General features: G+C 42.1%; 1 protein-coding gene across 1 annotated transcript in view; it reads left to right on the top strand.

Annotated features, from left to right (window-relative positions):
- The window catches only part of LOC135558795 (adenylate cyclase type 1-like), a 60,412-nt gene that overhangs the window by 10,128 nt on the left and 26,528 nt on the right, over positions 1–23,756 (top strand). The window contains 4 exon segments of the mRNA XM_064992930.1: positions 6,242–6,353; positions 18,769–18,896; positions 23,196–23,354; positions 23,515–23,656. Of these exon segments, the coding sequence (XP_064849002.1) occupies positions 6,242–6,353; positions 18,769–18,896; positions 23,196–23,354; positions 23,515–23,656 (541 nt within the window).

Here is a 23,756-nt window from a genome sequence, read left to right as displayed (position 1 = left end):
CTTGTGGAAGGCTACCGGAAACATTTGAACCAAGTTAAACAATTTAAAGGCAATGCTACCAAATACTAATTGAGTGTGTGTAAACTTTTGACCCACTGGGAATGTGGTGAAAGAAATAAAAGCTGAAATAAATCATTCTCTCTGCTATTATTCTGACATTTCACATTCTTAAAATAAAGTGGTGATCCTAATTGACCTAAGACAGGGAAGTTTGACTAGGATAAAATGTCAGGAATTGTGAAAAACTGAGTTTAAATGTATTTGGCAAAGGTGTAAGTAAACTTCCGACTTCAACTGTAACTAACGTTTGGCATATTACTTGAAAATGTGATTAAGGTAACCAGTAACATTATTTCAATTGACATAATTTATACTTTTCAATTTAAATTAGCAACGGAATGTCATGTGCCGAGAGAGAGTTTGGGGGCTTGCAAAGATAATCTTGCTCTGCAGCTGAAATGTACCAGATACAGTGCATTCGGAAAGTTTCCAGACCCCTTGACCTTTTCCACATTTTGTAAAATTACATACTTATTCTAAAATGGATTAAAAAAAAATATTCTCATCAATCTACACACAATACCCCATTATGACAAAGTAAAAACTGTTTTTTAGATTGTGTATGTATTTATGTATATATATATATGTATTCAGACCCTTTACCCAGTACTTTGTTGAAGCACCATTGGAAGCGATTACAGCCTTGAGTCTTCTTGGGTATAACGTAGCAAGCTTGGCCCACTTGTATTTGGGGAGTTTCTCACATTCTTCTCTGCAGATCCTCTTAAGCTCTGTCAGGTTGGATGGGGAGCGTCGCTGCACAGCTATTATTCGGTCTCTCCAGAGATGTTTGAACCGGTTCAAGTCCGGGCTCTGGCTTGGCCACTTAAAGACATTTGCAGACTTGTCCTGAAGCCCCTCCTGTGTTGTCTTGGCTGTGTGCTTAAGGTCGTTGTCCTGTTGGAAGGTGAACCTTTTGCCGCAGTCTGAGGTCCTGAATTCTCTGGCCCAGGTTTTCAGATCTCTCTCTGTACTTTGCTCCGTTCACTTTTCCCTCTATCCTGACTAGTCCCCCAGTGCCTGCTGCTGAAAAACATCCCCACAACATGACAATGGCACCAACATGCTTCACCGTTATGGAACACACCGGAGGGATGGTGCCAGGTTTCCTCCAGATTTGACGCTTGGGTTTGCTGTTGTAATGGTTAAATTGGCATTGAGCAAAGCTTCTTGTGAGCTGACAGAGGGGCATTGTGTCTCAGTCAGTGGTTGGTGTCAGTGTTTGCCAGATGGCATTAGCTTGCACAGAGTGTTACCGACCAACACACTGGTTTCGCTGGAGGGGGACCAGCAATTTATTCAGTGGGTTGACTGAGTGCTTCTTCGTCAGTAACTCTTCCACTTCCAAAGAGCTTTTTTGGCTCCTTCCCTCACTCCTTTCCTCCCTCTCTCTCTCTCTCTCTCTCCACTTTCCTCTCTCCATGCCTCCTTCTCTCACTCCTTTCCTCCCTCTCTCTCTCTCCACCTTCCTCTCTCCATGCCTCCTTCCCTCACTCCTTTCCTCCCTTTCTCTCTCCACTTTCCTCTCTCCATGCCTCCTTCCCTCACTCCTTTCCTCCCTTTCTCTCTCCACTTTCATCTCTCCATGCCTCCGTCCCTCCCTCTTTCTTTGCAATTGAATTCAAAAAGGCTTTATTGGCATGGTAAACATATATTTACATTGCTAAAACAAGTGAAATAGATCATAAATGAAAGTGAAATACATAATCAAAAATGAACAGTAAACATTACACTCACGAAAGTTTCAAAGGAATAGAGACATTTCAAATGTCCTATTATGGCTATGTACAGTGTTACATGTCTCTCTCTCGCTCTCTCTCTCTCGCTCTCTCGCTCTCTCTCTCGCTCTCTGTCTCTCTCTCTCTCTCTCTCTCTCTCTCTCTCTCTCTCTCTCTCTCTCTCCCACCCTCCTGTTGCTACTCTTCACTTGATTATCAACCCCTCTTGTCTTCCTCTCCCCCACTCCATGCTCTCTGTCTCTTTCTTCCTCTATCCTCCCTCTACTCTCCTCCTCTTCCTCATTTTCTTTATGTCTCCCCCTTTTCACTTTGTGTACTTATTTCCTTCATGTTGTCAGAGGGGTGTTGACGCGTGAGGTGGGAAGTTTGCTTAGCCTCGGGATTAAGCCTCTACAGGAGATTAAATGCAATGGACACTAAACTGTTTAGCGTAAGGCTGTGTGTGTACATGTGTGTGCGTGTGTGTGTGTGTGCGTGTGTGTGTGTGGTTAAATATGGACGCATCTCAGTGGAGTGCTGCTGATTGCTATGTGCCTCTCACTGCACCAAAGGGCTTTAGGCCTTGTTCACATGCAGTTAGTGCCCACTGATGATCTACTGAAAGAGATCCAAGCCTATTGCAAGGGGTGAATAATATGATTAAGGTCGGCTGAAATTGAAAAGTAAACAGTGGTACAGTAATTTAGTCAATACTTTGTTATTATTCTTCCGCGACTGGATTTGAAATGAAATGATTATGGTAGCTTTGGATCATTATGATACGGTGCTGGTAGTTTATAAACACTTAAATATTATGCCGTACTAATAAACATGTCTATAAATAAGACAAATATGAAACATTGCCAAAGTTAAGCTCAGAAAAGCCATAGTCTGTTACAGAGCATGACCGCACATGAAATGCCAGCCATAGAGTATAATGCTCCTTGATGAGGGAATCTTCTTTGCAAACGAGATAAGTTAATAGATGCTTTCGATTGTATTCCTCTCTCAATTTACATCACATTAAGCTGTGTCTGTGTTGCACTGAGAAGGAAAGAGGGGTAAACGAGGAAGGTAATATGCAATGGTGTGTTCAGAATTATACTGGGAAAGGAAGAGAGGGAAACATAGATGGGAAGAGAATTAGAAAAGCAATGCAGCAGAGGCTTTAGCTCGTTTGTGTACTAACAATGCAGTAGCAGTGAAACAGAAAACTGTGTGTATCTGATTCTGTCATGCCATACTATTCGCAAGACCACATCAGATACATGGGTTACATATACAGTCCATGTCCTCTGCCTCAACGACAGTGGCAGTATGATCGGCAGCACCTGTGTTTTTACTCCAGAAATGTGTAGTCTTTCTTTCATTTCTTTTTCCTGCCCAGCTCTGAAAGTGCCAGAGCAAAGGGGTTGAATACTTACTGACTCAAGGCATTTCAGCTTTTCATTTTTCATTCGTCAGTAGACATTTCTAACAACATTATTCCACTTTGACGATATGGGGTATTGTGTGTAGTTTAGTGACCGAAAATATCACAATTTAATACATTTCAAATTCGGGCGGTAACACAACACAGTGTGGAAGAAGTCAAGGGGTGTGAATACTTTCTGAAGGCACTGTAAGACCTGAGGCAATTTTTTTAAATCCACCACTTCCTGCAGCCTTCAAACCAACGGGCAACACACACACACACACACACACACACACACACACACACACACACACACACACACACACACACACACACACACACACACACACACACACACACACACACACACACACACACACACACACACACACACACACACACTACATCGTCCCACATTACTGGCAACATGCCCAATCCTACTGACAGTCTGCTATTGTTGCGTAACCCAGACAGACAGGCAGGCAGGTTGCCTCACTGCCATCTCCTGAATCCCACCTGACACATTCTGGTCTGGCTTGACAGGTCTAGATCTCCTAGAGCACGGCCCTCTGGGGACTTTACACTTGTTGATGGTGTGTGTGTGTGTGTGTGTGTGTGTGTGTGTCACAACACTGCCGGCCTCCCTGTCCTCTCACACAGAGAATCAGCAGAATTATCCATCCAGGAAGTAATTGACCCTCTGCTCAGGGTGGCTTTTATCACTGTGACCCACATGCCATCTCATCAAGCAGGCTCTTTACCACTGCCACCAGTCTCTACAAGAGCCTTGACGTCAACAACTGCTCCTCACACACACACACACACACACACACACACACACACACACACACACACACACACACACACACACACACACACACACACACACACACACACACACACACACACACCTCTAGCCTTGAACCCCTCCGAGTTGCTTTGCAAGCCTTTTCACACACAACATGATTACATTCCAATCACGAGCACAAGGCTCGCCTGGCTGCTTCAGAAAGGCTAGGCTACATTACGATACAATACAATGTTTATTGGTCCATTATACACTGAATAGAACATAAATGTGTTTTGGCAGGTTTTTTTTTTGCATCACGGCAGTACTCAGCCCCACCACACATTAGTATAATAGGGAGATGGCAGAGAAGTCCCCTGGAATGTGATGAGATCTGGCTGGATGAGATGATGGAGGATTACATGGCGAGTTCAAATACAGTATGTCCGCCTGGCCTGGCAATGCGGTCTTGCAGGCGCAACACAGACTGGGAGACAGCGCTGTCTGAGAGGCTCGGTCCAGGGTTTAAATGCCCCATGAGACCTGGGGCTGGGGCGCTGGGGGAGGATATTACTCAACACTGGGCTAATAACATCTGCTCACAGTAATGGCTCTAATAGGATGATTTGTTTATTGGGGTCAGGGCTGGAGGGAATATGGCTGGTCTGGGATATATTATTGGCACCCTTGATAAAAATGAGAAAAACATATGGTAGGTCTAAAAAATAAAAAATAAAATATACCCTAGTTTATTGTATAGCGGTTTATATGCACAATTACCTTCTATAATTGTATTTCAGTGTTTGGTTGGTTAAATGTGATACACCACTCTGTTTTTGTAGTTTACTACTTGACTCATCTCTCTCCCGCTGTCTCACTAAGCCCCTTATCACTCAAGGAGCGCAGTTGTTGTTGCTCGACCACTAGATCATATGCCGATTGCTCACTGAATGAATCCCGAACCCCCGCCTCGCCCCTACCAACTCGCTTGGAGGGTTCTCTGTTGTCATGTGTTGCCGACAAAACTCAGAGGGTGACTTACAAGGGAACGGCGTGAATCGATCAACTTTGGGGCACTTGTGACCTCAATGATGCAATTCATGTTCCACTTTTAAATAATCGTTTTACAAAATATAAACCTTAACAGTTGAACATTTAATTTGGGAGGTATTTCATCTTTTACATGTGTCAAGTCTCGACATCAGTCATACAGTAAACAAATGCACGCTTCTCCATTCTTTTGTGTGAAATTGCAAACTCAAAAATAATGTGTTGCCTTATGGCATACATGATTCCACTTAGGTATGAAGCCGGCAGCGTTGCAGGCTCAGTCGAAGTGCCATTGCAATTGTAATATTTGGTATAAAATAAGGCCTAGATCTTTTGCACACAGTGTGCAGCCCTGCGTAGCAGTGTGTAAATTGCAATCACTCATGTTGTGTTGCCACCCTAGGGTCATGCACAACTCGTAAAGCAAATTTAGAACTTATTAAAAAACCTACAATACCGTCATGTTGTAAAAAAATTGAAATATTTTGTCATACGATATTTTGACCATATAGGTCAGCCCTATACTGAGCTATACTGTATGGTAAAAAATGTTATAATTATATTATTTTATACTAATACAATTGCTCAGAGAAAGAGATTTTCTAATACAGGTTTTTTTTTGTTGAAAAAATATAATCCAAACATAATCCGAAACACAACCAAAACAAGCTGCAAATGCATCCAACAATTTTGTAGCTTGATGTAGTCATTAGGGCTAGGAATATGGAACCAAATACTACACTTTTAACTACATTTAATAGACTTCAAATGGGCGGGACTGGATACATAAAGTGCATTCATAATGGTAAAACAGATACTAACTACTTAGGGAGGTGTATGTTGTCTGTCTAACTCCTAACAGGGCATGGCTCTGCGTGGATCCCTATGAGAATGATCTAGGGGAAGAACAATCCATGTTGCTATTCTGAGTCCTGCTTGATTTCACTGCCTGTCAGGCAATGGAACAGAACATGGATCATCTCATTGGCTGTCACCGTTCAATCTCAATCTAAGCAGATTATCACAAGAGACAATGCTCACCTCAACAATCTGACCTAGCATGCGATGCTCATCTCTATCCCTTGTCGGCGCGATCTAACGTCTCTGGTCTGCGACACTGTTATACCAGGAAGCTTATGCTGTACCTGTCATCTTGGAATGTATTATTTCTGTCTCTCCTCAACCCCAACTCTCTCTCTCACTCTCTTCCAGCATCCTGTTTGCTGACATTGTGGGGTTTACCAGCCTGGCGTCTCAGTGCACAGCCCAGGAGCTGGTCAAACTTCTCAATGAGCTCTTTGGGAAGTTTGATGAGCTGGCCACGGTAAGTCTGTTATCTTTCCTGTTCTCACTTTGAGCTTCTACTGGTGACACTTACCGTAGGTCTACTTTTCCTCTTGCTCACCCTATTCTAAAGGCTGGCTCCTAGACATGCTAGCATGGGCAATCGGCTGTATAGTTGTTATACTGTGGCATATTTGACCCTCATCTACATGCTACCCTGGTGCTTGTTGTTGAAGTACGAATACCAAGCCATACACTTTGGTCATTGTTTGCTTTGATACATTCATTGCTGGTGCATCATTGAGAAAATTGTTATCTGTTCATTTGTCACAGGCAATTTTGATCCCCTTTTGACCTACAATTGCCCAATGTTTTCAGTTTGTCTTTGACCAGAGGACTGTCCTTTTGCTCCCTGGTCTGTCTAGGCTTTGGGTCTGGTTTTGACCCGTAGCGATATGGATCGTGTGCATCTTCATGTCAGGAGGTGAGACACGGTTGACTGGCTCTCTCACAGCTGTTTTATTCCAGCTTTCCAGAATGTCATTGGTGGCATCAGGGCCACATATGTTTGGTGCGATCACACGCGCTCTCGTCTGCGGCAGAGGTGACGGGACTCTTAATCCATTCCAGATGTCTTGTCTGTGATCGTTTTGAATGATCTGAATGGAGGGGAGGGGTTAAGCGGACTAGCCGAGTTGTATCCATCCCAATATTTACATTCGGTGTCAATGGAAACAGATGTGAACGCTCCTTCGGTCAATATATAGTGTTTCATTCTTAGCAACTCTCTTGCTATGTTGGTGCCGCGAAAGTCCATGCAACTTTTGTCTTGCTTTGGACAAAAAAAAAATTAACATTTCGTACTTTAGTACTATTTTTGGCCGGTTTTTGCTGTTGCAGTTACCATTGTTATCACAAGAGAAAGTGTAAATAGTTCATATAATGTATATTCACCTCTCAACAGGCATGATTGCTGTAGTAGCCTCACCCTACCCCTCCCCTTCTACAGGGACCTTGATATTAGGCTGAAACATATGTGTTGTGTTGGAGTTAGAGTTGTCAGACCCCTCACCCCTAGCTCTCCAACCCCAACCACACACACCCAGCAGATCATCCTCCCACCTCTCTTAACTACATGTAATCTGGCCCCAATTATATACACTGTGCACATGTGCCTGTGCAATCCCTTAATCCACGGGATTACAACCAACCCTTTTCTGCTTTCATAGAACATTTTCTTGGCCAAATCGGCCCGGCTATTTTCAGTCTCTTTGTTTACATGCAATTAAACACAAAACCAGACAACTGCAGTTTGACTAAAGGTGATGAAGGCCGGTCATGGTGGTACAGTGTAATTTTCAGATGGAATTTCTAGAAACTGTTGTGACATTGGTAATTTTGGGATTATTCCCAATTGTATATATTACCATGCCTTCAATGCCCTTGGCCTACATTATTCATATAAGAAGGTCCTGGCCAGCCTGTTGGCACAGATACAGTCCTACAACCTAATGCCTCACAAGTCAGAGTAACTGAGAGAGAGAAAGAGAGATTATATACAGTATATAGTAGATGCTGACATGCAAGAACCACATCTCACATTAAGCTTTAAGCCATCTCCCATAAGCTTGATGTGTATTGTGTCACAACTGTCACATTTTCACACTCCTATCGCCCCAGTGGCAGTGTCCCCACAGATCACAGTGACAACTGTCCCCAGACTTTAACTCCCTCACCAGAGGTTCACCCTGTGTCCTGACCCATAGACCCAGTCACTGTGATAAGTGGCACCGCAAGTGATTCATTCTGCCTGGCCACAACAGGCTGCACACACTCACACGCACAAGCACACACACACAGAAGCACACAAGTTGAGACACACACAAACACACACACACACACACACACACACACACACACACACACACACACACACACACACACACACACACACACACACACACACACACACACACACACACACACACACACACACACACAGAGTCTCTCCCTGTCAAAGACGAGGAGCGGGCGAAGCCACATGTCCACCGGGCAGAGTCTCAGCTCGTCAGTCCTGCCGGTCGACAACACCATCCCCACACCACCTGTCCAACTGTTGGACTTGTCTCTCCACCGGGGAAGTGGGCCAAGAACACAGCGCTCTCTCCAATTATCCTCCCTCAAACTGACTCCTCCTCTCTTTCTCTCCCACTCATATCTTTCTCTCCTCTCCTCTCCTCTCACCCACTGCTCATGCTTCTTTCTCCCCCCCCCCCATCTCTCTCTCTCTAAGACATGCACAATGTAAATGAGCAATGACTTGGTATCACATTTGACTTTAGGCATGTAAAAAACGAGCTTGATCCCACTTCCCTTTCAGTCTGTTTCTTTGTAAACTGTGCAGACTGTTTCACGCTGGCTTCTCTCACAGCCTCTCCATCACTCTCCTCCCTGCGCCTTAGGGTGTATTGATGTTGCTCTGTGATTGTGTCAAAATTAAAGGGATAAAAATAACATTACTGTTGATTTGGTTAACCCCTTCTATCTTAAACTATGGGTTATCCCTTTTATTTAAAGCTGCAATGTGTAACTTTTTGGGACGACCCGACCAAATGTACAGAGTAATGTCAGTTATAGATCTGTCTCTTGCTTTCTCATTGAAAACAAGTCTAAGAAGTGGTAGATCTGTTCTATGTGCCCTATCTCTATGCTTCCCGTTCTTAAGTTTAATCTTTTACATTCGGTTTTGTACACCAGCTTCAAACAGCTGAAAATATAATATATTTTTTTAGATGGTACAATGATTCTCTAAACTATACGTGCTTGTTTTATCACATAAACTGAAATTAGGCAAACTATTACAATTTTAGCAACCAGGAAATGGTGGAGCGTTTTCTGCATAGTGTACCTATTTAAAGGGCATCTAACCTAAATGAGGACATCATAACACATTCGTAACCCATAGGGCCTTTTTGTTTTTCCTTAATCATGTGACCTGATCAGGACAAACTCCCTATCATAGCCCATAACTAGGGTCTTTTCCTGATCAGGTCGCGTGGTTATAGGAATAACTTCTGTCCCTAAGACAATTGGTACGTGATGAAGAAACACATTCCACTCATCCCTCTCTTCCTCTAGAACTGTTTAAACAATGTTTCTCTCGGTTTTCCCTGTCTACCAAGCACCGGAATCAATAGTCTCTGTGCAGAGGGAGATACTCTGCTGATTTATACAGCATTATTATGCAATAACTTTTAATGACTCTCGCTCTGTGTGTGTGTGTGTGTGTGTGTGTGTGTGTGTGTGTGTGATTTTTCAGTTTCCATGGTAGAGTTTACACAGAGCTTTCTTATCCCCTTCTCTCTTCTTTCTCTCTTCCAGTCTCCTCTCAACGCCACTTTGCATCTCAGCTCTTAGACCAGCTCCTTGTTTCTGGTCTGTTTAATTGACACACAACAGCCTGCTTCCCTGAACTGCATATTTCATGCCCCTGTTATATTTCATGTTCCTTTCCCTCTGTTCCCTCCACTCATTTGTGGGCTTCCATTTGTAATCGGACTCTTTGATATTTCTTCTTATGTCCTGTTTCTTTGACACACACACACACACACACACACACACACACACACACACACACACACACACACACACACACACACACACACACACACACACACACACACACACACACACACAGAGATCATCATCATTGTGTAAATGAGTGTCAAAGAAGCCAATGGACACAGCTGAGTACAGAAATCCCATGTCCCATAACGTCTTTTGGGAAGGGACTGACGTATGTTTTAGTTGATACCATAGTCCTTGTGCCCAAGAATGCTAAGGCAACCTGTCTAAATGAATATCGCCACCGAGCACACATCTGTAGCCATGAAATGCTTTGAAAGACTGGTCATGGCTCACATCAGCACCATCATACCAGACACCCTGGACTCACTCCTATTCACATCCCACCCCAACAGATCAACAGAGGACGCAATCTCTATTGCACCCCACACTGCCCTTTCCCACCTGGACAAAAGAACGCCTATGTGAGAATGCTGTTTATTGACTACAGCTCAGCGTTCATCACCATAGTGTCCTTCAAGCTCATCACTAAACGAAGGACCCTGGGATTTAACACCTCCCTCTGCAACTGGATACTGCACTTCCTGATAGGCCACCCCATGTGGTGAGGGTCGGCAGCAACATATCCACCACGTTGACCCTCAACATGGGGGGGGGGGCCTCAGAGGTGCGTGCTTAGTCCCCTCTTGTAATCCCTGTTCTCCCAAGACTGCGTGGCAGCGCACAACTATTACGACTATCTGCCTCAGTTACCTCAAACCCCTGCACATCAACACAGTACTGGTACCCCAAGTTATTGTTACTCATTGTGTATTTATTCCTTGTGTTATTCTTTTTTATCTTTTTTTCTTCTCTGAATTGCTGGATTGCTGGAAAGGGCCTGTAAGTAAGCGTTTCACTTTTAGTCTATATCCATTGTTAACAAAGCATGTGACAAATACAATTTGTTTTGATTTGATACAATGACAGACCTTAACATAACACAATATTGATGTGCTAGAGCCATGGTCAGGCCATCTCTTCTGGATGACCTTCTCTACTACACCCTGTCACCTTGAAGACGGACGGAACACAACGTTTAGGCAGTAGTGTAAAGTACTTAAGTAAAAATGCTTTAAAGCACTACTCAAGTAGTTTTTTGGGGGTATTTGTACTTTACTTTAGTATTTATATTTTTTTGACAACTTTTACTTCGCTCCATTCCTCAACAAAATAATGTACTTTTTTACTCCATACATTTTCCCTGACACCCAAAAGTACTAGTTACACTTTGAATGGTTTGCATGACAGGAAAATGGTCCAATTCATGCACTTATCAAGGGAACACCTGGTCATCCCTACTCCTTCTGATCTGGCAGACTCACTAAACACAAATGCATCATTTGTAAATGATGTCTGAAGTGAAGTGTGCCCCCTGGCTATCTGTACATTTAAAAAAAAGAAAAAGACAATGGTGCTGTCTGTTTTGCTTAATATAATCTCTCTCTCTCTCTCTCTCTCTCTCTCTCTCTCTCTCTCCCTCTCCCTCTCCCTCTCCCTCTCCCTCTCCCTCTCCCTCTCCCTCTCTCTCTCTCTCTCTCTCTCTCTCTCTCTCTCTCTCTCTCTCTCTCTAATCATGGCAATACAGTTTGCGCATGGGTGGTATGGTAACGTGACAGGGCCAGGGTAATCCTGCATGGCTTGGGTCTGAATCAGCCTCCTAAGCCCTAGCTCACTGGGCAGATCAGATGAACTAACACAGGGACAGGAGAAGAGACGCAGCACAGCACAGAGAGAGGACTGAGAGGAGAGGAGGCTTTCTAAGCACCTGGGCTTTCCTCTCCCTCACGTATCCACAACTCCAGACTCTATCTACTTATTATAGCCTCACTGTAGCCAGACTCTAGTGTACAACCCCACCATCTGTTATAGGCTCACTGTGTTAACCCACACCATGGACGTTTCACCATGGTTTCACCCTAGTTTCATCCCTGCTTGCTCACATTTGTTTATATTAAAAAGATAGAGTTTGGTTGTTTATGTAGTGGAGTACGTTCATTAATTCTCACTAGCAGGGAGCCTAGTTGCACCTCTCCTTTTAACAGAGGGTGTTCATTTTGGAGCTATATGTGATCTGTCTTTCCAGGAGATAGGAACACTCAGGAATCATATTAATGGATATGTTCTTGTAGGTGGCTTGGTCTAGTAGTACAGTACTCTCCTCTCCTGTTGTACAGTAAGACGATGTCTCCCCCCTGTTAAACCAGTGCTAGCAGATACAGTAGCACCTTGGGAGTGATACACTTAAAGAAAATTAATTCTTTCTTCTTTTCTTTTCAAAGCTAAGTCCCAAATGGCTGCATATTCTCTATGTTATGCACTATGAAGTTAACGGGGTGCCATTTGGAACGTCGACAGAGGCTAACCTGTTAGTGAACAGCTGGCACGTAGCCTACGTTCTTCACGCAGGTGGCTTAACTCTGTGGCTTGCTCCTTTGGCACAGTGTAATTGCCTAATCTGTCTATTTGAAATGGCTATGTGTGAGTAGGAGCCTGAAGGCACAAAGGAAGTGAAGGGGAGTCTCCCAAGTCCTGCTGAAAATGTATAACAACTTCTGTTGTTTGTGCATTCACACAGCTATAAAGAGCTAGTGAAATAGCTAGAGACCTCAAACAGAACCCAATACTCTAGCTCTCTTCTGAAGTTTCAGAACATTCAGTATGTGTTTCACTCTTTATTATTTGATTTTACAGTGTTCATTCTACCTGACTGTCGGAGTAGTTAGCTGAGATTAGCTTTGGGCTTTGGAGGGTTGATGATGTACGTTTGAGTGAGTTTTTATTTGTTTTACGTGTGGTTCGATTGTTCAATCAATACCACTGTCTTATCAGAAAGTAGGCTACGTGTCACCGATCTCATTGCTTATGTTTACATAGCTAGGTCATACATTTTGCTGCCGTTGTATTTATTAATTTACTTTTTTTTTTTTTTTTAATCAAATTGTTAAGAAATAGAAATGGTTTATAGAAATTATGGTGGATGATTAGGGCCTATGGAGAGTATTTTTTTCTGGAATTACACCTTTTTTAAAATGCTTTTTTTGGTTGTTGACAGATGAGATACAGGAGGAGACAGAGAGAGTGAAAGTGGGACAAGTGGAAGCGGGACTTTTTTGCTTACGACATGATTCTATATGTGTTATTTCATACAGTTGAAGTCCGAAGTTTACATACACCTTAGCCAAATACATTTCAAATTTCAAATGACCTGTCTTAGGTCAGTTACCACTTTTTATTTAAAGAATGTGAAATGTCAGAATAATAGTAGAGAGAATGATTTATTTCAGCTTTTATTTCTTTCATCACATTCCCAGTGGATCAGAAGTTTACATACACTCAATTAGTATTTGGTGGCATTGCCTTTAAATTGTTTAACTTGAGTCAAACATTTTGGGTAGCCTTCCACATGCTTCCCACAATAAATTGGGTCTGGCCCATTCCTCCTGACAGAGCTGGTGTAACTGATTTAGGTTTGTAGGCATCCTTGCTCCTACACGCCTTTTTTTTAGTTCTGCTCACACATTTTCTTTAGGATTGAGGTCAGGGCTTTGTGATGGCCACTCCAATACCTTGACTTTGTTGTCCTTAAGCCATTTTGCCACAACTTTGGAAGTATGCTTGGGGTCATTGTCCATTTGGAAGACCCATTTGCGACCAAGCTTTAACTTCCTGACTGATGTCTTGAGATGTTGCTTCAATATAACCACATCATTTTCCATCCTCATGTCACCATGTATTTAGTTGAAGTGCACCAGTCCCCCCTGCAACAAAGCACCCCCACAACATGATGCTGCCACCCCTGTGCATCACAGTTAGGATGGTGTTCTTCGGCTTGCAAGCCTCCCTCTTTTTCCTCCAAATATAACAGTGGTCATTATTGCCAAACAGTTCTATTTTGGTTTCATCAGACCAGAGGACATTTCTCCAAAAAGTACGATCTTAGTCGCCATGTGCAGTTGCAAACCGTAGTTTGTCTTTTTTTATAGTGGTTTTGGAGCAGTGGCTTCTTCCTTGCTGAGCGGCCTTTCAGGTTGTGTCGATATAGGACTCGTTTTACTGTGGATATAGATACTTTTGTACCTGTTTCCTCCAGCATCTTTACAAGGTCCTTTGCCATTGTTCTGGGATTGATTCGCATTTTCCGCACCAAAGTACGTTAATCTCTAGGAGACAGAATGCGTCTCCTTCCTGAGCGGTATGATGGCTTTGTGGTCCCATTGTGTTTATACTTGCGTACTATTGTTTGTACAGATGAACGTGGTACCTTCAGGCGTTTGGAAATTGCTCCCAAGGATGAGCCAGACTTGTGGAGGTCTACAATTTTTTTTTTTAGGTCTTGGCTGATTTCTTTTTTCCCCCCATGATGTCAATCAGAGAGGCACTGAGTTTGAAGGTTGGCCTCAAAATACATCCACAGGTACACCTCCAATTGACTCAAATGATGTCAATTAGCCTATCAGAAGCTTCTAAAGCCATGACAGAATTTTCTGGAATTTTCCAAGCTGTTTAAAGGCACAGTCAACTTAGTGTATGTAAACTTCTGACCCACTGGAATTGTGATACAGTGAATTATAAGTGAAATAATCTGTCTGTAAACAATTGTTGGAAAAAATACTTGTATCATGCACAAAGTAGATGTCCTAACCGACTTGCCAAAGCTATAGTTTGTTGTGGAGAAGAAATTTGTGGAGTGGTTGAAAAACAAGTATGACTCCAACCATAGTGTATGTAAACTTCCGACTTCAGCTGTAGGTTTGATGTCTTCACTATTATTTTACAATGTAGAAAATAGTAAAAAATAAAGAAAAACCCTCTAATGAGTAGGTGTGTCTGGACTTTTGCTGGTGCTGTATATTTACAAAAAAGGAATGCAAGTAATTTCAATTATTTTTGAAACTTAAGTATCCTGCAATGCTTGCTATACAACCTCTAGTTACCGCTGGTAGATGGAGCACTGTGCTCAACAAGGCCTGCCAAACATGGGTTAAACTGGAAAATGATCATATACATTGCATTCGGAAAGTATTCAGACCCATTCCCTTTTTCCACATTTTGTTATGTTACAGCCTTATTCTAAAATTGATTCAATTGTTTGTTTTTTCTCATCAATCTACACACAAAACCCCATAATGACAAAGCGAAAACAGGTTTTACGATTTTTTTTCTCAACTTTATAAAAAAACAAAAAAACTTGTATTTCCATTTCCATGTATTTGTGCTATCAGATTCAAGTCCGTGCATTGGCTGGCCCTCTCAAGGAAACTTGTCCCGAAGCCACTCCTGCGTTGTCTTGGCTGTGTGCTTAAGGTCGTTGTCCTGTTGGAAGGTGAAACTTCGCCCCAGTCTGAGGTCCTGAGCACTCTGGAGCAGGTTTTCATCAAGGATCTCTCTGTACTTTGCTCTGTTAATCTTTCCCTCGATCCTGACTCGTCACCCAGTCCATGCCACTGAAAAACATCCCCACAGCATGATGCTGCTACCACCATGCTTCACAGTTGGGATGGTGCCAGGTTTCCTCCAGACGTGACGCTTGGCATTGAGGCCAAATAGTTAAATATTGGTTTCATCAGACCTTTCTCATGGTCTGAGTGTTCTTTCGGTGCTTTTAGGCAGACTCCAAGCCGGCTGCCATGTGCCTTTTACTGTGGAGTGGCAACCATAAAGGCCTGATTGGTGGAGTGCTGCAGAGTTTGTTGGCCTACTGGATGGTTCTCCCATCTCCACAGAGGAACTCTGGAGCTTTTGCGGTGCTCCAAAAATATCTGTCCCCATCAACCTCATTAAATAGATGCTTTGTGAAAGACACATCAGAATCAAAGAGAAATGAGAGTGTCCTCAATCAGGATACACGGTAAGGGGAGAGTGTGGGGAGCAGAGACCTGAGATAGACATACATCTCCCAGAGTTTCTCAAAGAGTTTCTCCCATTTCCACAGAGGAACTCTGGAGCTCTGTCATAGTGACCATCGGGTTCTTGGTCACCTCCCTGACCAAGACCCTTGGCCCCCGATTGCTCAGTTTGGCCGGGTGGCCAGCTCCAGGAAGTGTCTTGGAGATTTCAAACTTCTTCCATTTAAGAATGATGGAGGCCATTGTGTTCTTGGGGCATTCAATGCTACAGAAATATTTTGGTACCCTTCCCCAGATCTGTGCCTCGACACAATCCTGTCTCAGAACTCTATGGACAATTTCTTCGACCTCATGGTTTGGTTTGTCATGCACTGTCAACTGAGGGACCTTTTATATAGACAGATGTGTGCCTTTCCAAATCATATCCAATCAGTTGAATTTACCACAGGTGGACTCCAATCACATTGTAGAAACATCTCAAGGATTATCGCATCTAAGCTCAGTTTCGAGTCTCATAGCAAAAGGCCTGAATACTTATGTAAATAAGGTATTTTTTTCTTAAAACCAGTTTTTGCTTTGTCATTATGGGGTTTAGTTTGTAGATATGAAATAATTTAATCCATTTTTCAAAAAGGCTGTGATGTAACAAAATGTGGAAAAAGTGAAGGGGTCTGAATACTTTCCGGATTCACTATACATATCAATGTTAATCAATGTTAAACATGACAATACACCAGAACAAGTGATCTAATTCTCCACTAGACAGGATTCCCTGGCAAGGTGTTGAACAACACTTCATTTAAACCTCTTAAGGATCCGGCCCTTTTTTTTTCAATTTTCGCCTAAAATGACATACCCAAATGTACCCATTTATGTTCAAACTGTTGTGTCGACTGCCCAAATGTGCCTAATTGGTTTATTAATACATTTTCAAGTTCATAACTGTGCACTCTTCTCAAACAAGAGCATGGTCTTTTTTTCACTGTAATAGCTACTTTAAATTGGACAGTGCAGTTAGATTAACAAGAATTTAAGCTTTCTGCAATATCAGATATGCCCGTGTCCTGGGAAATTGTGTTGTTACTTACAACCTCATGCTAATCACATTAGCCTACATCCCGCGGGGGACCCACCGATCCTGTAGAGGTTTTAAGTGGTGTTACCACACACCATATAATGTTTCAAAACATCTCAGGATGATGTGTTTTAATACTCCAGAAAAGTTAAGGTTTCGACTCCTTCGCGTTGGTGGACGCTCAGTTGCCACTAGTTTTGGTTTTACAAAGCAGTTCATTTTATCAGTGTAAGACGAACCAGAGTTGTCCCCTTTAATATTGTTGTCATTCACCATGGCATTTAAGCTCATATCAAAAGACATAATTTCCTTTCAAATTATTATAACACATATTTTTTAATTTAAGACAATATCTTTATCAATATATGTCGGACTTGAAAGAAATATGCCCTCAGTACTACTGAGCAATAACAACGCGAGTGTAGCCTGTATGTAACGTAATGTGAAGGAAACTCTATTTTATGCTGCTAACAAGCTCTCTCAACGCTGATGGATTTGCACGTTAAAATAGAGCATCTATTACGCACACCGCGTAGCTATAAGTCTTTCAGTTCACATGCTTTGCTCAGCCCACGATCACATCTCTTCCATGAAGTAACAATGGGAGCCCGGGTGATGTTATCACCCGCTAGCAGCTCAGCCCACCAACCCATAGCTCACTGTGAACTCTGTGGCTCACTGATCCCTAAGGATGGGTTACAAATTCCACAGCTCCTTTCATCCCAGAACAGAGCTTCACATCACGCCAGGCAGCGTTGCTCCACGTCGTGGACGTTCACGCTTATTTATTGGTGTTGTGTTTTGTATGTTTATTTGATAGAGAGAGAGAGTGCTGAAAGAGCAGTGGGCTTGGATTTGGATTTCGGCTGGCAGTAGTACACACGATCCACAGGAAGCGGCTTAGACAGCTATACAACCCCGGTCCACACATCTACTCTCTTCTACAACACTGACCCGATGATATGATGGAGTGGGGACCGTTATGCTTCTGCACTCACTCATTTTCCTTTAAAAAAATGTGGATTTGTACTGTACAGTACCTCTTGCAAAGTTCACATTAGTGTGTACAGCTATAGCCTGTGGTAGCCTACAGGATGTGTGTGTAACTGGTGTGAAATGGCTAGCGAATTAGCGATGTGTGCTAGTAGCGGTTCAATCAGTGACTTCACTCGTTCTGGTAGCTTGAAGGAGTTGTGTCCCTTGCTTAGCAAGGGTCGTGACTTTAGTGGAGCGATAGGCAACGCTGCTTCGTGGGAGGCAGTTGCTGATGTGTTCAGAGGGTCCCTGGTTCAAGCCCAGGTTGGGGCAAGGAGAGTGATGTTACGTACTGTATTATGTTATAGAGAATTTGCACATTACTGCATGTATGAATGCACAAGACCTATTTCAGATGTGCGGAGTTTCTTGATGTTAAAATACACTATGTGCCCTGAATGGTTCAGGCGAATGGATATTGGATAGAGAGGGTTTGAATACGAGGTAGAAAGCAGAAGGCATTCTTGTCAGTAATCCCTCGCTGCAATCTAACATCGTAGGTCTGACATACTGCTCTGAATATAGGAAAGCGTATGTGATATGTATGTGTAAATACACTCCCCTACGTATATATTTGGACAGTGAAGCTAAAGCTTTTTTTATTTGGCTCTATACTTCAGCATTTGGGATTTGAAATGGAATGTTTTTTTTTACGAGGTCACAGTACAGAATGTCACCTTTTTATTTGAGGGTGTTTTCATACACATCTGTTTAACCATTTAGAAATGAATGCACTTTATGTGTCTAGTCCCCTCCCCCCCACACTGTCTGTGTCAGTCTATCTGTCTCAATATTGCTCTGAATATCAGAAAGCTCTCTCTCTCTCTCTCCACCACCACGCCCCCCCCCACCCCCCCCTCTCTGATTGACAGGAGAACCATTGTAGGCGTATAAAGATCCTGGGAGACTGTTACTACTGTGTGTCAGGTCTGACCCAGCCCAAGACTGACCACGCCCACTGCTGTGTGGAGATGGGCCTGGACATGATTGACACCATCACGTGAGTCTATAGGTTTATGGTGGACACTCACTCTCTCACTAATCTTTGCTCCTTGGCCATTTGTCTCTCCACCCCGTCCTGTTCTGGGCCAGGTCCCGGACTGATGTGGTGTTTTATGTTCCAGTTTGTGTCATCCATGATAAACATGCCACTCGTATATGCTCCTGGTCGCCACACGAGTCATCGTGATGTTGGGGTCAGTGTCGACACCTGTTGGTTTGTGATGGACACCATATCACATTTATCGCTGTATCCAATCCAATTTGATTTGTCACATGCGCAGAATACAAACGGGCGTAGTAGACCTTACCGTGAAATGCTTACTCACAAGCCCTTAACCGACAATACAGTTTTAAGAAAATAGAGTTCAGAAAATAGTTACTAAATAAACTAATGTAAAAAATAAATATAAAAAACACAATAAAAGAACAGCAATGAGGCTACAGTATATACAGGGGGTACTGAATCAATGTGCGGAATGTATAGGTTAGTCAGTCATTTTTACATGTAGGTAGGGGTAAAGTGACTATGCACAGATAATAAACCGTGAGTTTAGCTAGCCAGCAGGCAGCAGGAATGAGCCTGCTGAATGCTGAATCATTTGGTTTGACCAGGGATAAGAGTGAGACTGAGGACTGGGGATATTGATATTCTCAATTCTTCTAAACCTCTGGTGTACAAGTCCAGGCTGAAGGATTCTATGAATACATGACAACACCGCAGATAGATGGGGTTGAGAGGGAATGGAAATGCATTTGGATGCTTCCTATTGAAGCTTGACAGTGTTTGACTCCTTTGCATGTCCTGCACAATCTGGAGAAGGAAGGAGGAGCGCAACACTTCATTGAGCCTTATCCCGTTCTGCGATAAATACATGGCTATTGGCTTGGTGTTATTTCACTCCATATGCCATATAGGGGTTGTACATACACACACCCATATACGTAGTGTTTTAAGAATGACAAATATAGGGCTACAATGCACAATAAAAACACCTTATGTTAGCGGTGGATTCATATTCATATTGGTGACAAGAGTAGCATTTTGCCCTGTTTATTGAGTGTCTAGACTCTAGATAATGCTCTTAAACCTCACTTTGCTCCCTCGTTGCGGGTTGAATTTTCCTCTGTCTGTACTCTCACATTCTCTTTAACTTTACTTTCCTAACAGACAGGAGTAGAGAAAAAACTGTTTAGAATCTGAAGTAGCTACCATTTTTTTTTCCTTCTGGCTTATCTCCCCAGAACAGGTGAACTTTTTCTTCCAGACAGAGAGGGAGAGGATGGGAGGCTGGGAGGGAGGTTAGAACGCAGTGCTGCCTGGCCTATCTGCACTATTATGTGAAGAGGGGCAGCACCGTTTATCATGGCAGAATAAAATGTGTGGAGGCAAGAAATTATTTGTATACAGTAATGCTAGAGTGGACACACTAAGGTTGCAAATGGAGGGTATATTACTGGTAACTTTCAAAGTTTACCAGTAAACTGACAGAATTTTGGAAACTTTCAAGGATTTTGTGGAATTTTATCACATGACATCTAGTGGCCTTTTTGGGTACTTCAGATTATCACAGGTGCCTGTAATTATCTCTGGCCCTCTGTGTGACCTTATCACATGTAACATATATCAAATAATCAAATAAGATTATTAAACAATATATATATATATAGAATGACAAATCTGTAAAGAATTATGCTAAATATAAACCATCAATTTAGTAAATACCATTTAGTGTTTAAATGGTCAATCTTCAGTTGCTACATACATTTTTGGACTTATAAATTAATGATATGTACCTATCGGTTCTTGAAGAATATAATTTATAAATGCCTCATGAGCTTATTTCAACTGTCGTACCCCATCAGAACCCAAAATGTAAGTTTTTTTACCTCAATGTTTGTGAACAAGGTAAATGTAAACAAACAATATATGCGGTGCCTTCAGAAAGTATTCACACCCCTTGACTTTTTCCACATTTTGTTGTGTTACAGCCTGAACTTATATTTTGTGTCACTGATCTACACACAATACCACATCATGTCAAAGAGGAATTCTGTTTGTAGAAAATATTGGAAAGATGAAATGTCTTGAATCAATAAGTATTCAACCCCTTTGTTATGGCAAGCCTAAATAAGTTCAGGAGTACAAATGTGCTTAACAAATCCCATCATTCCGTGTTCAATAATAGTGGTTAACATGATTTTTTAATGACTACCCCATCTCTGTACCCCACACATACAAGTATCTGTAAGGTCTCTCAATCTAGTAATGACTTTCAAGCACAGATTCAACCACAAAGACCAGGGAGGTTTTTCAATGCCTTGCAAAGAAGGGCATTGATTGGTAGTTGTGTAAACTGAGCAGGAAACTGCTCAGGGATTTCACCATTAAGCCAATGGTGATTTTAAAATAGTTGTAGAGTTTAATGGCTGTGATAGGAGAAAACAGGATGGATCGACAACATTGTAGTTACTCCACAATACTCACATAAATGACAGATTGAAAAGAAAGAAGTCATGACAGAATAAAAAATATTCCAAAACATGCATCCTGTTTGCAACAAGGCACTTGAATAATACTGCAACAAATGTGGCAAAGAAATACACTTTTTGTCCTGATACAAAGAGGTATATTTGGGGCAAATCTAACACATCACTGAGCACAGCTCTTCATATTTTCAAGCATGGTGCTGGCGACATCATGTTATGGTTATGCTTGTAATTGGCAAGTACTAGGGAGTTTTTTTTTGCTAAAAAGAAACAGAATACAGTTATAAGCACATTCAAAATCCTAGAGGAAAACCTGCTTCAGTCTTCTTTCCACCAGACACTGGGAGATGAACTCAGCAGAACAATAGCCTAAAACACAAGGCTAAATCGACACCTGCAGTTGCTTACCAAGACGACATTGAATGTTCCTGAGTGGCGTAGTTACCGTTTTGACTTAAATCGGCTTGAAGATCTATGGCAAGAATTGAAAATGACTGTCTAGGAATGATCAATTTTAAAAAGATGAATAGGCAAATATTGTACAATCCAGGTGTGCAAAGCTCTTAGAGACTTACCCAGAAAGACTCACAGCTGTAATCAGCGCCAAAGGTGCTTCTACAAAGTGTTGAATCAGGGGTGTCAATACTCGTGTAAATGACATATTTCTGTATTTCATTTTCAATAAATGAGCAACATTTTCTAAAAACATTAGTTAAAATTGTCATTATTGGGGTGTAGGAGGGTTAGAAAAAAATGTATTTAATCAATTTTGAATTCACGCTGTAACACGACCAAATGTGGGAGAAGTCAAGTTTTTTGCAAGGCATTGTAGCCTCAAAACATTGTTAAAATCATAATTTCGAGATCTGGATGGCCAGTCCTTGCATCATAGCTTTGTCTATGAATTTGAGAGTGGTTGCATCTCAATTATTATCTCCATTATTATCCATTATTGTTTGCTTTTATATGAGGGTTTAAGCATTAAGTATCTTCTTCTTCTTTTTTTACACATGTTTATTTATATTACTGCGTTAAATAGTCTTTGTTGTAAGTGTTTTGGCACCAAACTGGTGGCAGTTTTGAAAAAAGTAAATTGTTGGAAGAGAAAATAATGCCATATTTGGTTAGATGCTTTTTTCATTATATGGACTATTTTCACTTAAACCATATACAGTGGAGCAAAAAAAGTATTTAGGTAGCCACCAATTGTGCAAGTTCTCCCACTTAAAAATATGAGAGGCCTGTAATTTTTCCACCATAATTTGCAAATAAATAAATTAAAAATCCTACAATGTGATTTTCTGGATTTTTTTTTCTTCTCATTTTGTCTGTCATAGATGAAGTGTACCTATGATGAAAATTACAGGCCTCTCTCATATTTTTAAGTGGGAGAACTTGCACAATTGGTGGCTAACTAAATACTTTTTTTATCTGTATCTGACTAAATACTTTTTTGCCCCACTGTATATGGTCTATCCACGAGAATGTAATATACAATATGGACATAGATACAACAAATGAAAGCTGTATATGAATACATTTAAAAAAAAGTTTTTAAAGTATAAACTATCAAAGTTACCATAGATTGCAGTAGGAAAATCTGATCTGTAAATTAACAGTAGTTTTGCAACCCTATGCACACACACACACACACACACACACACACACACACACACACACACACACACACACACACACACACACACACACACACACACACACACACACACACACACACACAATCACCCCACAATCACACGCGTAGTGGCAATGATATAATATTGTAATTACCCTTCTCATGCTCCTGCAGATCAGTAGCGGAGGCCACAGAGGTGAATCTGAACATGCGTGTGGGTCTCCACACGGGCCGGGTGCTGTGTGGGGTCCTGGGACTGAGGAAGTGGCAGTATGATGTGTGGTCCAACGACGTCACACTGGCCAACGTGATGGAGGCAGGGGGACTGCCTGGGTTAGTACCAGTTATCACCATGCCATTTGCTTTCACAGTACCCATCCTGACACACAACACAGCCTCTGGAGCAATTAGTGTTTAAGTACCTTGCTTGAAGGCACAACGGCGGTAGGCAGCACCACATGATGCTGACTCTGTGTTTCTCCTTCTCCACCAGGAAGGTCCACATCACCAAGGCGACCCTGGACTCCCTGAATGGAGACTATGAGGTAGAACCTGGCAACGGCCACGAGAGAAACGCCTTCCTCCTCAAACACCAGATTGAGACATTCTTCATTGTACCCTCTCACCGACGGAAGGTCAGGGCTGCGTGTTTGTGTATGTGTGTGTACTTGTGAGCAAGCATTTATGTTTGTGTGTGTGCGTGCATGTGTGTGTAAAATATGGGAACTCTTCTGC

This window comes from Oncorhynchus masou, chromosome 17, assembly GCF_036934945.1.
Source record: "Oncorhynchus masou masou isolate Uvic2021 chromosome 17, UVic_Omas_1.1, whole genome shotgun sequence".
In the NCBI taxonomy this organism is placed as follows: Eukaryota; Metazoa; Chordata; class Actinopteri; order Salmoniformes; family Salmonidae; genus Oncorhynchus; species Oncorhynchus masou.
This window is presented reverse-complemented; position numbering and strand designations above follow the sequence as displayed.